The sequence below is a fragment of the Zootoca vivipara genome, chromosome 13 (genome assembly GCF_963506605.1).
Source record: "Zootoca vivipara chromosome 13, rZooViv1.1, whole genome shotgun sequence".
NCBI classification, from domain to species: Eukaryota; Metazoa; Chordata; class Lepidosauria; order Squamata; family Lacertidae; genus Zootoca; species Zootoca vivipara.
Genome location: NC_083288.1, coordinates 27,517,946 through 27,535,517, shown reverse-complemented (window position 1 = coordinate 27,535,517; position 17,572 = coordinate 27,517,946). Strand labels below are relative to the sequence as shown.

Sequence of the window (17,572 nt, the reverse complement as noted above, 5' to 3'; positions counted from 1 at the left end):
GCGACTCTAAAGGTGAGAGATTTGCAAAAGCAGCCCATAAAAGGGCAGCATAGGCCATTGTAGCCAACACTTTAATGCTATACACTTTCAAGGCCGCAGGGATGAATAGGGCCCCCTCAGAAAAGAAAAAACGGAGGAGGGAGTGCGATAGGGCTTTTGTCTTGTTTTGAAGGTATTCAACATGCGCTTTCCACCCTAAATTATACTGAAAATAAATTCCTAAATATTTAAATTTATGTACTTGTTCGATTTTCGTACCCTCCAGTTTCCATGAATAAAGTTTACGACTCCTTGAAAATATCAGTACTTTGGACTTGGTGTGGTTGATAGACAGATGATTAAGAGAGCAATAAGTTGCAAAAATCTTTAGTGCCCTCCTTAAACCCACTCTGGAGTAAGAGAGTAGCACCGCATCATCTGCATAGAGAAGTAATGGACAACGATAATCAGCTATTCGAGGGGCATGGATAAATTTTTGTGAGTCGGCTAATGGGTTCCTCATATCACTGATAAATAAGTTAAAAAGAAGTGGCGCTAAGATACAGCCCTGGCGTACTCCCTTATTTACTGGCACTGGGTTTGTTAGGTCGCCAGCAGGGGTTAATCTCACCCTGGCCACAGACCCGGCATGAAGTTGGGAGATAAGCCACAGAAGTCTTCTATCTATACCCCAACGGGCAAGTTTATCCCATAGTAATTTCCTTGGGATACTATCAAACGCAGCTTTCAAATCTATGAAAGCTGCGCAAAGTTGGCCCCGTCGAGGTGACGAGTATTTCCGGGCTAAGTGATGAAGAATAATTGCCTGATCTGTTGTGGAACGGTTTAATCTAAATCCAGCTTGCTCGTGCTTAATCAGGTCAGCCTCAACTGACCACTTCATCAACCTTGCGAGCAAAAAACGGGCATATATTTTCCCAATGGATGATAGCAGACTAATATTCCGGTAGTTCCCTGGGTCACCGGGGGGGCCTTTTTTATAGATAGGAATTATAATGGCCTCCTTCCATGTTTCTGGTATTGAGCCCGTGGCATTTATGGCGTCGAAGGTTTTAGCTAAAATCCCTGCCCACCATGCAGAGTGTAGCTTTATAGCCTCAACAGGGACCAAATCCGACCCGGGCGCCTTACCAGTTTTCAGCTCAGCTATCAATTCTAAGATTTCAGCAGGGTCGGTGTTGGGCCAGACAGGAAGGGGATTAGAGGAAGGTCTCCAGTGAGTGGTCGGAGCTTCTGCCACTGAGAAATATTTTCTCAGGAACTGCTCCCACGTAGGGGCCGGGATCACCGTTAGGGGATAATTCCTCGTTCTTCCCTTTATTAAAGACCAAAATTTCCGGGAGTTATGAGATTTTGAGGCAGTAATTATAGTCTGCCAACGATTTAGTTGCCATTCCCTTTTGGCCGATTTCTGGGCCTGTTTGTATGCTTTTTTAGCCAGGGGATAAGATGGAGGTAAGGCAGGAGCACCGGAGAGTTTATAGTCATTATATATCGTGTGTAGATGGAGTCTGGCTTGTTTGCAAGAGGAGTTGAACCAAGGGGCGCCAAATTTAAAATAATGGTTTTTAACTCCATAGGCTGGAGAAGTAAAAAAGCGAGTTAAAACTACTATCAGGCAAGAAAAAAACCTCATACACTTAATTGGATCATGCGGGGCTATTCCTACGTCTGGCTGGTCGCCAGGAAACTTTTCTCGGATAAAATCCCTATATCTATGGGCAAGGGCAGGGGACCATTTAATCCCCTTTATTTTAGTAGTCGACTCCTCAATCACCGGGATTGGGTGGGAACGGTCGAGCAACTGCCAGTCAACACATAACTTGGTTGACAGGGGAAGATGGTCACTAAATTGAGCATTGTCAATTTTAAAAGAGGTGACATTCAAAAATAGATCCTGGGAGACCAATACATAGTCAAGGACACTGTTTGATTTTAACCCTAGATGGGTAAATTCTCCTGGAATATCTGGAGGACATCTACCATTTAATATAATTAAATTTAGGCGTAAAGTCATCTGATAAAGCATCACTCCCGCCTTATTGACTTTTACATCCTTTGATATTCTAGTGGGGATATATACTGGATCGTATGTTTGAGTGCCGGGGTCGACCCACCATTTAGACTTTATAAGAGCCTCCCGATTTGAAGCTATCCGAGCGTTAAAATCGCCTCCAATAAGGGAAGGGACATTTGGAAACTTAAGATAGCAGGAAAGTAAAAAATCCTCTAGGGATTCCCATCTAGAAGTCAGATCAGCTGCTAACCCTCCCGGGGGGAAATATACATTTGTAACCAATAAGGAGAAGTTTTCACCAGAGATCAGTCCGGTAATAGCATAAGGCGGTAATGCATGCACTAGTGAAAGTTTAGCCCGAAGTTTAAGAGAGATACCAATTGTAAGGCCACCTTTAGGGCGGCCACCACTCGCTGACGGGCTAGCAGGCAGACATATAGACTCAAAGCCATTTATCTCAATTTCCTCCTCCACCCAGGTTTCTTGTAATAATATGATAAGAAAGGAATTAATATATTTTTGGAATTCTGGATCTAATATTTTACTTTTCCATCCAGCAATGTTCCAACTTAATATTGTAGGCTGGGGATTCCTCTCTCTTCTGAGTAACTGTCATTCAGAAGGTTGGTTCAACTTTAATACTGGAAGAGGGGAGCCACTAAAAAAATCAGTTATTTTCCTCTGATGAAAAATCCCTTGCAAAAGCTGAATGGGAGGATTTGCAAAGTTATCTGACTGTTGAACTTGGCCACTCATACCTCTAGGAGTAGGACCTTGGGCAGGGGAGGTCCCCTTTTCCAGAGAGGTTTGGTGGGCCACCAAATGCGATCCAGCTATCTCGTCAGACGTTTGGTCTCTCTGTGGCCTGCTACTGGTCTTTTGGACTACTTGATTTATGTGGCCTGTTGGGTCTTCGATCAGTTCCGTCTCTGGTCTTGCTGTTGAATCCATAATACTCCGCAATGAGGGATGAGGCTGGGAGAGTGAGCTGTTTGGGAAAGTTAGCAAAGGCACCTCTTCTCTTGTTTGGTCAGTGCTATAAGAAGGTTCCAGGTCGGGCATCGATGAATGTGTAGAAGGGGATTTTACCTGTTGTGATATGTCATGAGTGCTTTCTTCAGGAATATTTTTCGAGGGTGAGTCTTGTAAATCTATTAAGAGCACGGCGGGTTGTTCTGCTTGGACGGAAGGGCCAGTAGTTACTACTTGGGGTTGTATCTTATCCTCCATTACCGACATACATTTAGCATTTGATATTTCGAGTTCCATATGATCTGATTCTTCTAGGATGTCATGTTCGCTATATGTGGGTGTTCTTGTGCTGAGCTTCCTAATAAGTTGGAGTTTAAGCGATTCCAGCCTATTAATAATTTCTTTTTGTTCCACCGCTGGTAAATCTGCAAAGGAGGCAATGAGTTCGATCTCTTCTGAAGGTGTCAGGCCACTTACCAGATGGTCATTGTTCTTTTTCAGAGGAGTGGAGGCCACATAACTCTTCTCCTGAGGTAGAACACCTACTCTGTCATCCACTAGTGGATCAGGATTAGCAGATTTTGAGACCTCTTTGGTTATTGCCTCCAACAATAGGGGTTTAGGCGTAGGGTCTATGAAGGCTCTCGTTGGTGTTATCCCACAGCGAGACAAAAATGCTTTCCTTCGTAATATGATAGAGGGAATTCTTGTAGATTGAAACGCAAGCAGGACTCTCTGGGATTTGTGGTGATGGGCAAGGGGGAGGACTGCACAAAGGTCAATTTGTGCTGCCTCAATATTTAAAAGCACCTTCAGGAGTTCCTTAGCACCGCCCAGAGTTCTCCATCTTGGGTCCCCATTTTGTATAGTTAGGCTCACTTGCCTTGGTTTTAGAATCAAGGATTGATGACCTAATTGAAGGTTAAGGTTGTATTTAGATTTGTCAGTACATTTGTTATTTAAGGACAAACTCCTCGTCGCCTTTCTCTCTTCAAGGGACTTAACGCCGGCTGACGATAGTGTAGTAGTAACTAGCTTTTGTTGAAGACTGTGCAGCTGGGAGGAAAGATCATCTATTCTTTTGAATATACAGTGCAAGGTTTTAATTATTAAATGTAACTGTTCAAATGTCATATGATTGGCTGCGTCAACGACCAATTCCTCCTTCTGAAGAGAGACTACACTTTTGCTGTTGGCCACATCGCTTGTTATTTGTGGCATAAATTGCTCTTCGTCTTTAAGTACTGGCGTGTGATCAATCAGGGGGTTGAAGCGGTTCTGAGTTTCTACCGTGTAGGAACATTCCAGTAGATTACTCCCTTCTTTAAAGTGACATGATTCAACCCTTGTTTGCTTTGATCTTGGGAAGGAAGAGGGAACTGTCTCCTCGGAATCTCTAAGACGTTTCCCATATCCCATAATTCAGATTATCAAGAAGAGGGGGGATAAACTCAGGTAATAAATATTTCCTTCGAGGCTACCAGCACTTGCAGTGAGGATATGTTTCACTGCCTGTTCGTATGAAAGTCGGCGTCTTCACCTTCACCCCCACAGCCCGGCAATTTAGTTCTTTGGGGGGACTAAGCGTACCTTATCCAAGCCAGAACCAAGTCTCCACAGCAATGTATTAATCCAAGTTTTTAGCCAGTAGAGAAAACAGCAAGTCATTCACAGCAACAGGCTTCATCAGGCATCCGTTGTTGCAGTAGGACAGATTGAGCAGTAAAACAATAAAACAATAAACTAAAACAATAAACTAAAACCAAGGAGAAGCGATGAGGTAGTAAAACAGCCAGTAAAACGTTAAAACTGTGAGTTTAAAATAATGAAGTGGCTAAAAACTACTTAAAAGCTTAATTGAAAGCAGGAGAGTCTGACCAGGCTGCTGTCTCCGTCGCCATCTTGAAAGCTCACCCCTCTTGAAAGCTCACCCTCTTGTTAACGTTATCGTTGACGTTATCAGTGCCATTGGCTCTTTGAGTATCATCCTATAGAAAATGAATCCCAGGCCAAAAGAGTGTTAATCATTTCTCAGTGATGAGAGATAGGCAAGCCTGTTAATGGGAAGTTTTACACTTTTGCATGTTTTTCCATCCATACTTCCATTCCATTTTCACATTGCTTTGAAAAACATTTCTTTTTTAAAAAAAATCATCACACAAAAGGAATTTAAATATATCTTTGAAATGTATTGTTTCCTGAATATCTGCTTTCATTCATGTACTTCTAATAGCTGAGAACTGCATCACAACAACAAGAGCTGTACAACACCTATTGAATACTTAATGCAAATAAGAACATTAGCCTGAGAAGTTTAGATAAAGTTTTTTTCATTGAGGAATATAAGAAGATTGAATGCAACAAGCAGTTGATGACAAAATCATTCTCAAAACTTAATTACAGCACTTTATGTTTTTGCATATTTTACCAGCTCCATGAAGAAACCATGAAACTATGAAACCCTATTTCTGAATTTTCTGACAGATTTGAAGAGAGCTTCCTTCACTTCTCTGTTTCTCAAGCTGTATATGAGGGGGTTCAATATGGGAGTCAAGACGGTGTAGAAGAAAGAGAACATTTTATGAAGTTCCTTTGAGGTTTCTGTTTCAGGGACTACATAGACTAAGAATAATGAACCATAGAAAAGTGTCACAACAATCAGATGGGAAGAACAAGTGGTGAAGGCCTTCTGCTGAGAAGCTTTGGATTTGATTCGCAAGACGTTGAAAATAATGCGAACATAGGAAGCCAAAGTCAGTAGAAAAGGGAAACCTATTCCCATATACCCGAGAATAGAAGTTGCAAGTTTTACTAGGTAGGTATTGCTGCATGAAAGGTTTGCTAATGGATATACATCACAAAAGAAATCATCGATTTCATTGGGTCCACAGAAAGTTAGTTGTACTAAAAAAGAAGTTATGATAGTGTTGGTCATCAGGCCACACATCCAAGAAGTGAATGCTAACTGGAGGCAGAGTTTACCATTCATAATGGATGTGTAGTGCAGAGGTTTGCGTATAGCCAAATACCGATCAAAAGACATCATGGCCAAAAGATAGCATTCTGTGGCTACAAAGAAACCAAAGAAATAGTATTGTGTGATGCACCCTTTAATGGATATGGACCTATCCCCAGTAAGGAAACTGACCAGCATCCTGGGCAGGATGGTTGAAATGTAGCAGGTCTCCAACCCTGATAAGTTCATGAGGAAGAAATACATGGGAGTATGAAGATGCTGGCCAACTGCAACCAGTAAAACAATTAGGAGGTTCCCAACAAGAGACAAAGCATAGATGGCAAAAAACAATACAAAGAGGAGTATTCGCAATGCAAGGAGATTGCCAAATCCCAGAAGGGTGAATGTTGCAGGGCTTGACAGGTTTTTCTTCATTTCTGTTTGGTGTTGAATCTCAGCATCATTCTGAAATACAATTTTAAAAACATTACTGAGCTTGGAAATCCATCTCATTATTATTATTATTTTCCTCTGATTGATTTTGGAAGTCACATGGGACATCCACCCTGGACCTCTGCATTCTATACTACTTAATAATTGAACATTTTTGGGAATAAGAGCCATACCTCAGTAGCAGAACATTTTGGTTTTCATCTCCAGATAGAACTGGGAGAGAACCTTGCCTGGATCCATGCAAAGCCACAGGCAGTCCGTATACAGGATACTAAGCTAGATAGACTGACTGTGGCTGACCTCATATAAGGCAGAGGCTCATATACTTAAATTAGGGTTATGACCTGGATTTCTGTAGGGTCTGAATAATGAGGCAGATCAGGGTGATGCAGGGGTCTTTAACCCCATGCAGTTCACAGTGTGACAGGGGAGCTGACCCAGGTTATGTGTTCCCAGTATGCATGCACACACTCCACCCTACCCCGACCTCAGAACCTGACTTTGAGACCTCAGAAGTCGCATGGGGCCCTGTGGTGTGGGTGCTTTTTGTGGATGCTCAGGCATCCAGAGCCCCCTAAAGCTGGTGCTCCTGCACTGTGCTGTTAATAAATCTTGTGTTGGATCAGATCCTCCGGTTGTTCTATTGTTGCTGTACTTTTCAGTTCTACAGAGCTCTAGCTTTTCCTAGCTCTCTGTGTTTCTTTAGACCCCTGGGCACTGCAACAAATGAGACCATCCCAACGGTTGTCTTTCAATCACTAAGGAGCTCTGGATTTTATTATATTTTTCTTTCCTCACAGTAGTTGAGGGTTTGTTTGATAAGTTGAAAACTTCATTTAAGTTGTGTGTGTGTGTGTGTGTGTGTGTGTGTATCCTACACTGCTCTGATTTAACAAAAACACCCACGTCCGCTTCAGAACTCCACAGGGAGAATTCTAGATAGTCTCATGTTATAATCTCAGGCTTGAAAACTCTGTTGAAGGGCACAAACAAGCACTGAAGAGGCCATTACGAAGCTGTGGAATTTAAAAAATGTAAGAACCAAGTATACATAACACTTGGCCACTCTTAACCAACTTAAGAAAAGTAAGAACATAGGACAACCACCCCCCAACATGCACATCCAATAAGGAAATACGGAGGAAGATTATTCCTTTTTACTCCACAGGAAGAAGCTCTTGGACATATTTGCCTGCAGTTTGGGAAATTTAAATTCATTTGGGTGGGACTTCTGCACCTTTAACATTCATTCAGGTTGACTGAAAGGCGGGGGGGGGGGAGAGAGAGTTAGAGCTGGTTTTTCAGATTCCCCATTGCAGTGAATGGGGAAGGCAGAGCATCTTATTATACAAAGCAGATTAAAAGCTTAAACACAGATCAAAGTGTAGGAGGCACAGAGCAATTCACAAACAGATTGAAATTTGCAAATAATGCATAGATACGAAATCAAGGGGAACCTTGAGAACAGTGAAGACCACAAATTCAAAACTCTTCCATGTTTGTTTTTAAACACAAGCTCCTTACACATGGCAGCACACAGCACCTATAAAAACTCCAGCCAAGGATCTGGCTAGTTAACTAAGGGCAGAAGTAACAATTTTGTTTGCTTTTTTTTTTCAGAAACATTGAGTGCTACTGCTCCCCTGAAAGGAGAATTGGAGAGGGGTGATTTGCAGAACAGAAGCAGAAGGAGAGAGGAAGAGTGATTAACCCTTTCTGATTTCTTGGTTTCTAGTGCTGCTTACCCCACCCTCCAAGATGTGGTCCCAGACCTGTGGTGCTAGAATATGGTGCTAGAATCCTGAGCTGGCAGAGCGGGTGTTCCTAGTTTTGTAAAAAAAATTGCAGCTTGTACCAATGAAAAAAAGCTCAATACTATTCTAGTTTTCTACTTTCAATTCATTTTTTTAATGAAGTGGTCCCTGACTAGCATTTAGTTCTCTTCTACATGCTTACGACTCTACTGCATTAACAAAGACTATTATAGCCAAGTCCTTCAATACTTGTACTGCTTCTTTTGTTTGCAATATTTTTTTAAGTATTCAAAAATGTAATTCCCCCAACTGAAGTCTTAAGTAGCATCCTTGAACCTACCACCTCAGCATTTGACCACCTTATTGAGCTTCACACACCAGGGCTTCTAGTCCATACCTAGTAAAAAGTGTTCAATGGCACCAGGCACTTGTTCCTGATTATAAAATGTGCGTACATGCACACATACACACCCAGATAGTTGTGAAACTGTGAAAATGATTTTTTGTTCAATTTTCTCTCCCACACACGCTAATGGGCACATTCTCCAATGGGGGACAGAGCTTCATGTAAACATTTATTTCCCTTCCAGAATTATCTCAATAAATCAAAGAGTAGAACTTCAGACAAACAGTGCAACTTTCCACCATATTATGTGAAGGGTGCTGTTTATGAAAATAGGCAGCTGAACTTAGTAATGCTTGGTACCTTAATAGCATGTGAGTTCTCAGAGGAACTTGTTTTTAAAAAGTTCAATATTGGGAGGTACAAACCCAGTTGAGCCAAAATGTTTTGATTTAAGCTGGCTCCTTGACATTACTGTTTTCTGAAACCTCTGACAGTTTTCTCAGTTCTATAGTACTTGTAAGAAATCAAAATATTAATAAATTGGCAGGAGCTTTATTATTGACTCAAGGCATGATATGAGGGCATGCTAAAGTTAAATCAGGCTAGATGTCTGAATGAGGGACATCGGGGAACCACTTGTACACCAGTGTTGGGGGGGATAGGATAAAGATATAGTACATTCAATGAATAATATAATTTCGTCTTCCTGAATGTATTCTGTGAACTCCAAAAAGTTAATCCTAGGATCCCAAATATCCTAAAATAATTTGGCTCAGTGAAAAAAATATGGTATTTCTCCCTCTCTTTTTCTTTTTGGTATGCATATCATAAAAAATTACCAGTTTCCTCATAAAGCTTGAGAGTGACCTATGGAAGGAGGAAGACCAATATCAGATAGGTTAGATTTACAAAGCCCAATTTCCAATTCCTATCATCCAGTTTACCAAGAAAGTGGTATTCTTAATTGGTGTACGAACCATTTAAAACCCTCATAAAAACAGAAAACCATGTCTATATGTAGTACATGGAGACAAAACACTAATAGGAGGGATTAATAAACATTTACCTCTAAAATGAGAATACTTACAGGTGGAAAATCTGACGTATTCCATTCGGGCTCCATAAATAGGATGCAAGTTTCTATTCCCTACCCCTGTTCAGTTCCAATCATGTCATTCCAATGTTGGCTCTGGAAACTTGTTTCCAGTTAGCTAACTGTTAGTCTGCTCACTTACTGTATTTAAAGTATAAATGATCAAGTTGCCATGCTTTTATTCAGCAGCAAAATATCAGCAGGTAACCTTACTTCAACATGACTAAATCATCAAGGACATACCATTTCTACAAATTAATATTTCACTATGTCTAGGGGCAAGTGATAAGCAGTTTGGCAGGATTTGGCTTTCTATATTACAAATTATAGGAGTAATGTGAAGCATCATAAACTATTACCATAGTTAGGCTCACATAATGGGGCATCAGTAACATTACAGACAAACATGCTGGAGAAAAGTTCCCAAACCCTGAAAGCTATATGCTCACTCATGCCTTGGGGAAGTCGTTAGACTCTTCCAAAGTCAAGGCTCTTAATTAATACTATCTCTTCAGTGCTATGAAGGTACTCACAGCCTGTCCTCAACAAGAAATGCCGCCTTACTTCTACTGAAGTTTTATTTATTAAGTATAGAGATATTAAAATAAAGGAGATGGGGTTTGGACATATTGTAGACTTAGACCCCAGTGGTCATCTAGTACAACACCCTGCAATGCAGGAATCTCAACTAGATAACCATCCACCCTCTGAGGAACAAGACTCCACAACCTCCCGGGGGAGTCTCTTCCACTATCTAATGGCTCTTACTGTCGGAAAGTTCTTCCTGATGTTTAGTCAAATTATTCTTTCTTGCAATTTGAAGGCATTGGTTCAAGTTCTACCCTCCAGGGCAGGAGAAAACAAGCTTGCTCCATCTTCCATGTGATAGCCCTTTAGAAAGTTGAAGATGACTAGCATATCCGCTCTCAGTCTCCTCTTCTCTGTGCTAAACATACCCAGCTCCCTCAACCATTCCTCACAAGGCTTGGTTTCCAGACCCCTGATCATCTTGGTTGCCCTCCTCTGCGCATGTTCCAGCTTGTCAATATCCTTCTTAAATTGTTGTTTCCAGAACTGGGCCTAGTATTCCAGGTGTGGTATGATTTTCAGAAAAATATTTTGTGTCAAGATATCAGTCTCAGAGGGCTAGATCCAGACTTTATCATGCTTAGACTCATCAAATAGAGTTATTTATGCACATGAGGAATTTGGTCAAGACAATGTCTGGAACCCTGCACATAGTGTACTTGCCTAGCTGTAAGTTTCACTGAACTCTACAGGAGGCACTGTTTAAATATACATTCCACAAGGTTGTGCTTGCATATCAATTAATTCATTTACTGCACAAACATTAAAATATAAGCATTGCTTATTATAATGCACAATAGAACAATTTCATTTAAACAACATAGCAATTAAAGAGCAGTTTAGGCTAGTTGATCCTGACTAAGGCTGCAATCTTAATTCCTCTTACCTGAGGAGTAAGCCTCACCGAATTCAATAGGACTTATTTCTGAGTAAATGAATTTATGACTGCACTGCAGGTTTCTGCTTGTTTTATTCTTTGCCTTGTTACATTACCAGTGGCAGTGGCAGTTTGAGTATCATTTTGAAAAGACTGAATCCCAGCCCAAAGGAATGTTATTCAATGGCAAGGGATGACCCAATCTTTCTGTTTATGGCACATTTTACACGTTGTGTGTGTGTGTGTGTGTGTGTGCTTTTCCACACTTCTGTTCCATTTTCAAATTAATTAGTAAAGTTCTTTATTATTATTTTTAAAAATCACCACAAAAGAGGTATTGAAATATGTTTTGAAAATGTACTAATTTTTTTTTTCAAAATATGTTTTTTATTGATGCACTTTAATGACTATGTGAAAACTTAATGCCTCAAGCAACCCAGTTAATGACAAAACCAATCTTTATCTCCCTGTATACTTCGCCCAGGTTATATATGAAAATAAATTATCTCTTTACTATCCTAGTTTTCCGCTTGCAAAGAGGTGTTTTATGAAGATGTGGTCCTTGATTGGCAGTTAGTTTTCTACTACTAGCTACTACTAGCTTAGGTGAGTGCCTGGATATGGAATGTCAAGGAGCCCACAATGAAATTAAGATGGGCTGTAAATGCACTAACTTAAATAAATAATAGCACCTATTTTCCTTGAATATATTCTGTGAAATCCAAAAAAGGTTGACCCTGCAATGTCAAAGATCCTTTAAAAAAATGCCCAGTGATAAAATATGTCATTTAATTTCTTTTGTGCCTGCAAGCTAACAACCTACCTTTTCTCTCACAAAACATGAGACTGGCCTACAGAAAGAGGAAGCGTGGGATCAGATTAGTCAGATTTACAAAACCCAACTTTCCCTCCCTTCTTATCAGCCACTATCAGTGCATATAAACCATTTAAAACCTTTGTAAGAATGAAATACCATGTCACAGATATAGTACATGGAGACAAAAGATTAATAGCATGATTGATAAATATTTACTTCTGAAACTGTTACAGTGGTACGTCAGGTTACAGACACTTCAGTTTACAGATGCTTCAGGTTACAGACTCCGCTAACCCAGAAATAATACCTTGGGTTAAGAACTTCAGGATGAGAACAGAAATTGTGTGGCGGTGGCAGCAGCAGCAGCAGCAGCAGGAGGAGGAGGCCCCATTAGCTAAAGTGGTACCTCAGGTTAAGAACAGTTTCAGGTTAAGAATGGACCTCCAGTTCTTAACCCGAGGCACCACTGTATATTCCTAGGTACGTTCCATTCAGTTTCCATATGTAGGATGGAAGCTTCTCTTCTCTATCCCTGTTCAGGTCCAAACATTTCATTCCAGTGGTGACTCTGGTGTCTGGTGCTCATTTGGTAGCAAAATATTACTGTACTCACTTATTTAATGTACAAATGATCAAGTAGCCTTGCTGTTTATTCAGCAGCAAAATATGAGAATGTAAACTTATTTGTGCCAGAATATCATACTCAAAGGACTTCATCATTCTTTGTGTATCTAAATAGAGTGAATTCTATGGTGATAACTTCTTAGATACTCAATTCACAGGGTTGTGCTTGAATATGAATTAATTTGTATACTGCTTAATGTCAAAATAGACTTCCAAGCAGTTTACAAAATATAAAAGCCACTTACCCAAGCATTAGAATCTGAACATCCCTTATTACAGTGCAGAAAAACAATTCCATTAAAACAACACAGCAAATAAAAGAGAAGACTCCTGGTTTAGCCTAGTTAATCCTGACTAACATTGTACTCCTAATCCCTTTTACCAGAGAGAAAGCCTCATAGGATTTAATTTTTGAATAGACGTATTTAGGATTGCACTTCATGGCTGCAATTTGTGGCGAACACCCATATGAATAAGGCTCATTGAACAAAACATGACTTACATCTCCGTAAACATCCACAGGGTTCAATTGTAAATGAAAACAACTGAAAAGGGTTGCAACTGAGATTTCAGCAATTTATTTATTTGAGTAATTACTTTATTTCAGGAGTTCATTGAGACGTTATCTTTCTTGCTGCGGCGGAGTACATAATCATTATGTTATTCCAAAATATTTATTTTCAATGCGAAAGCAACAATGTGAATTGGAAGGGAAGTAATCAATTGCATATTGTTTGCAGACTGAAAACAAGAACAGCTACATTTTGGCACTAGGGCCTGAGATTCTCCGCCTGTTTAAAATCATTTATATTCCAGAGTTACATTTTCAAAACTTTGCTTTTTAGCCAGTGGATCCCATGTTGTGGAACAGAAACCTGGGATACAAACATCTCAACATATCAACAAACTTTTCCAACTGCTTCTAGTACAATACCTTATACTTCCACAATATTGATTCAGAAAGTACTACTGCTTGTAAGCTCCACAACTCCTTTCATGGGAAAATTGTATCCTTCCAGAGGCTGTTGGACTCCAACTCCATGCCATTCAGGTGGAGCTGATGTGCTAGAGAAGGATTTGGGTGTAGAGCCTCAGGGGCACTGCGTGAGCGGCAAAAGGGGCGCCGAATTTTGGCATCACACAGGGAGCTGCTGAAAATTTAGATCCCAAGATCCGCCACTGGATTTGTGATGGACTTCAGCAACTTCTGGAAGACCATTGGTGCCCCATCCCTACTGTATTTTCTTGAAGGAAATGTATTGTGTACAATAAAGTGCATCACACACTGTAGAAACTGTTAGGCAAAACAGGGATTCATTTATTGAAATCAGTTAGGACAGTACATTTTTCGGCATCCTTGCAAAATGCGTCACCTTACTGCAAACTCTTCTTAGGGCTCTATGTACTTCTTTATTTCTTAAACTGTAGATTAAAGGATTGACGAGAGGTGTCAAGACCGTATAGAAGACGGAGAAGACTTTATTGAGGTCTCTCAGAGTAGGTGTATCTGGCAGCATGTAGACAATTATTATTGTGCCATAAAAAATGCAGACAACAATCAGATGAGAGGAGCAAGTCGAAAAGGCCTTTTGCCGTCCAGTGGTGGATGGTATCTTTAGGATGGTGGTGATGATGCAAACATAGGATGTGAGGGTCAGTAGAAATGGGGTGATGGTGAAAATGAAGGTTGAAAGAAAGGTGACAAGTTCAATCATGCTTGTATCACTGCAGGAGAGTTTTTCAAGCGGGGTGAAGTCACAAAAGTAATGATCCATGACATTTGGGCCACAGAAGGATAACTGGGCCATCAGATATAATATTACACAATTAGCCAGCAAGGAGTCGACCCATGCACCAACGTTGAGCTGAACACATGCATGATAGAAGTGTAGTGTAAAGGTTTACATATCGCCAGGTAGCGGTCATAGGACATCGCTGCCAGGAGATATGTCTCTATACCTACACAAGAACCAAACAAATAAAATTGGGACAGACATCCACTAAAAGAAATGGACTTCTTGCCACTTATCAAATTGGCCAACATTTTGGGCAAGATAATAGAGCTATAGCAGGTCTCCAGGCAAGACAAATTGGCCAGGAAGAAGTACATGGGGGTGTGGAGGTGTCGATCAGAAACAACTAGCAAAAGGATAAGGAGATTCCCAGTTATTGTCATAATGTAAATCACTAGGAACAGTACAAAAAGATGGGGCTGGAGATCAGGGAGATTCCCAAATCCCGAGAGGATGAATTCTGTGATGATAACTGTCTGGTTTTCCTTCTCTGTGTTCCACATTGATTTAATCAACTGCAGGTCACATCAACCCTAGAAAATAAAACCAGAAGAAGATGCATTTTGATATAAAGACATCCATCAAGTTTTAAAAGCCCCCCCCCCCCAATATCAGCAGCACTGGGAAGCTGTTTTGCAATAGGAGTAGCTCAAACAAAGTTTAGTGGATTATAGTATGTGGGACAGATTTTGCTTACCATCTCTGTTGCAGCTTCCAGTATGATTACAATCCTCATATTGCAGTCCTACCTATTAAAACCGGTCCCGCAGTACCACTACGTAGCATCATCACAAAGCCAATTCAGAATGAGGGTGGTGCTTCTTGCTATCACTATGGCACCTTGTGATTAAGCATCTGGATGCTCAGAAAACAACTGTGGTCTTTTCCTGTCCTAACTTCATGCACCAGCTCTGCATAGTCCTGAGAAGATGAGACCCGGCCACTGTAAGCTATCCCTTTGCAACATGCATGAACACGTGCATTTTTATTATTAATGGTTTCTTATCTGAGTAACACTCATTTTAAAATTTGCAGTGCAGAGTCTGCTTCTATTTTTACTGCTGTTGCTTTTAAGTGGTGTAAACCCCCCACCCACCCGACCCACCCCAGGCAATGTAAATGCTTTGGAAGGGTGGAGTATAGTTTTTCTAAAACCAATCAGTTAATAAATTCCAAGCACGCTTAGTCAGACGTTCACTCCACTGTTATCACTGGAACAAAGTACTTTCCCAAGCAAGTGTGTGCAGGATTTCAGCCTAAGGCAATGTGAGTGCTGCAATGCTAAGCGAAAACACAACATGAGTATCTTTGTCCCAAAATGAGCTGAGCTTTCTTTTTCCAGTTGGAGTAGTGAATGAAAAGGGGAGTTTGACATAGAAATGTTTTGATGAACTGGGTGAATTTGGGAAGGCGGTTGCCATTTCTCCCCATTTGTCTTCCTGACTAAGTGTAGAGATGGGAGACCAATTCAATTCAGATAGCATTTAAAGGTGATTCTACCTACCTTACACATTCCAGAATGATATGTGAACCGAAATACAGCCATTCCCTAGAATCTTATTTCAGCACTCCTGGTGGGGCATCCTCCACGGTACCAGAAGACAGGAGGCTAACTAAGGTAAGGTTAACAGATGTCCCCGTTTCCCGGGGAGAGTCCCCAGATTTACAAATCAGTCCCCATACAAAATCCATTGAAGTTGCAAAGTGTCCCCGGATTCATTGAAAAAAATCTGGTAACGTTAAACTAAGGGAACTCGGGGGGGGAGGGCCCCCCCAACAGCATCTGCCACCAGAGGCAGCTGTCTCGTGGCAGGATCCTCTGTATGTATTTCGTCCTTGAACTTACATTGATATAATGGGTTATATCAGGGTTGATTAGTCCAGCTGAAGGATTAGTAAAATAAATGTGGAAATTAATTATTTAACTTGACATGGCCTTTCCAGAAACATCCACAAAGGTAGTTTGGACCATGCATTTGAATTAACAGAACTTCACATACAACTGGAAAGAAGAGAAACGGAGAAAAAAATTTATTGACCTATCCTAACACTGGTAAAAACAAACTATCGTTTAGAAAAGCTCTTGAAATATGGTACCTCACCAACAAAAGAATAGCATCATATGGGATTAGCACTTCCCTTCAACCAATTTCTTTGATGCGCAATGATATTCCAGGATTCAAAACCTGTAGTAAAAAACATTAAGGAAACGCAATAGGCCCTGAGCAAGCTGGAACTGCCACATTTACACAGAACTGTTAGTGATAATGTTTATAACCCTAATGGGTTTACATCCTTCTCCCTTAAAATAAGTAATCCTGGGGGACTTTGCTGCAGATTGGCTACCTGGGGAGGGGGGGGGGACCATTTATCTTGCAACTGACTTCCTAAACCCTAAGGGGATTCTTGTATTAATTATTGCTTTATGGGATTGCTTTCCTGTCTGGATGAAACATAGGACTGGAATTTTACAGCCTTCTGGTTTCAAGTTCAGTTGTGTGGGGCAGGGACGGATGAAGGGGGTGTGGTGGGGATGGACCGCCCCGGGTGTCTTCACTGAGGGGGTGACATTTGGCGCGCCACCCTTCTGTGACTCCCAAACCTATCCTGAGTCGTTGGGGTAAAGGGGGAGCTGCACTGTTTTGCTGGCAGCATTCCCCCCCTTCCCCCTTTGTTTTGACAGCTTGGGGGAGGCTTGGGAGTCTCAGGCGGGCGGGCGGTGCGCCAAATGTCTGCCATCGGCAGCTCACTCCGCCCCTGTGGGTGCCTTGCTCCACCCCCGGCTGCAGGGCGTGAGCACCGCTCTGTGCACCCAAGTGGCTATCTTGCGCCTGGGAGGGCACCCTCCATGCCTCGTGCCCCTTGGGAGCATACTCTGCCCCCCTTGGGAGCACGGCCACCCTGGGTGGCACAGGTACATGCTCCACCACTGGTGTGGGGCGTATGATTTTATAAACGAAATCGTAACAAGATACCTGTTTTAAGACAATTGATTTATATACAGTGGTCCCTCGACTTACGAATTCCTCGACATCCGTAGGTTTCGACTTACGAATGGGACAAATGGCCGCACGCTTACGAATTTTTCTACATCCGAACGGAAACCGTTGGCGGCTTTAAATGCAGGTTTTTTCGACTTACGGATTTTCCCAAATATTTTTTTTCCCCTATGGGAAGCCGCATTTCGACTTCTGAACTTTTCAACCTACCAGTGTGCATTCGAAACGGATTAAGTTCATAAGTCGAGGGACCACTGTACATAAATAGATTGCCTTCAGCTGC

The 17,572-nt window shown here is 41.3% G+C and overlaps 1 protein-coding gene and 1 pseudogene across 1 annotated transcript; both read right to left on the bottom strand.

The window, feature by feature from the left end:
- Positions 1 to 5,441: 5,441 nt before the first annotated feature.
- LOC118094378 (olfactory receptor 10A7-like) lies at positions 5,442 to 6,380 on the bottom strand. The gene has a single exon (XM_035134712.2). The coding sequence runs from the start codon at positions 6,378 to 6,380 to the stop codon at positions 5,442 to 5,444; it is 939 nt and encodes a 312-aa protein (XP_034990603.2).
- Positions 6,381 to 13,773: 7,393 nt separating this feature from the next.
- LOC118095184 (olfactory receptor 1361-like) lies at positions 13,774 to 15,276 on the bottom strand (annotated as a pseudogene).
- Positions 15,277 to 17,572: the final 2,296 nt, after the last annotated feature.

Coding starts and splice junctions, on each gene's coding strand:
- LOC118094378 (XM_035134712.2), bottom strand. CDS start 6,380: ATGAAGAAAAACCTGTCAAGCCCTGCAACATTCACCCTTCTGGGATTT.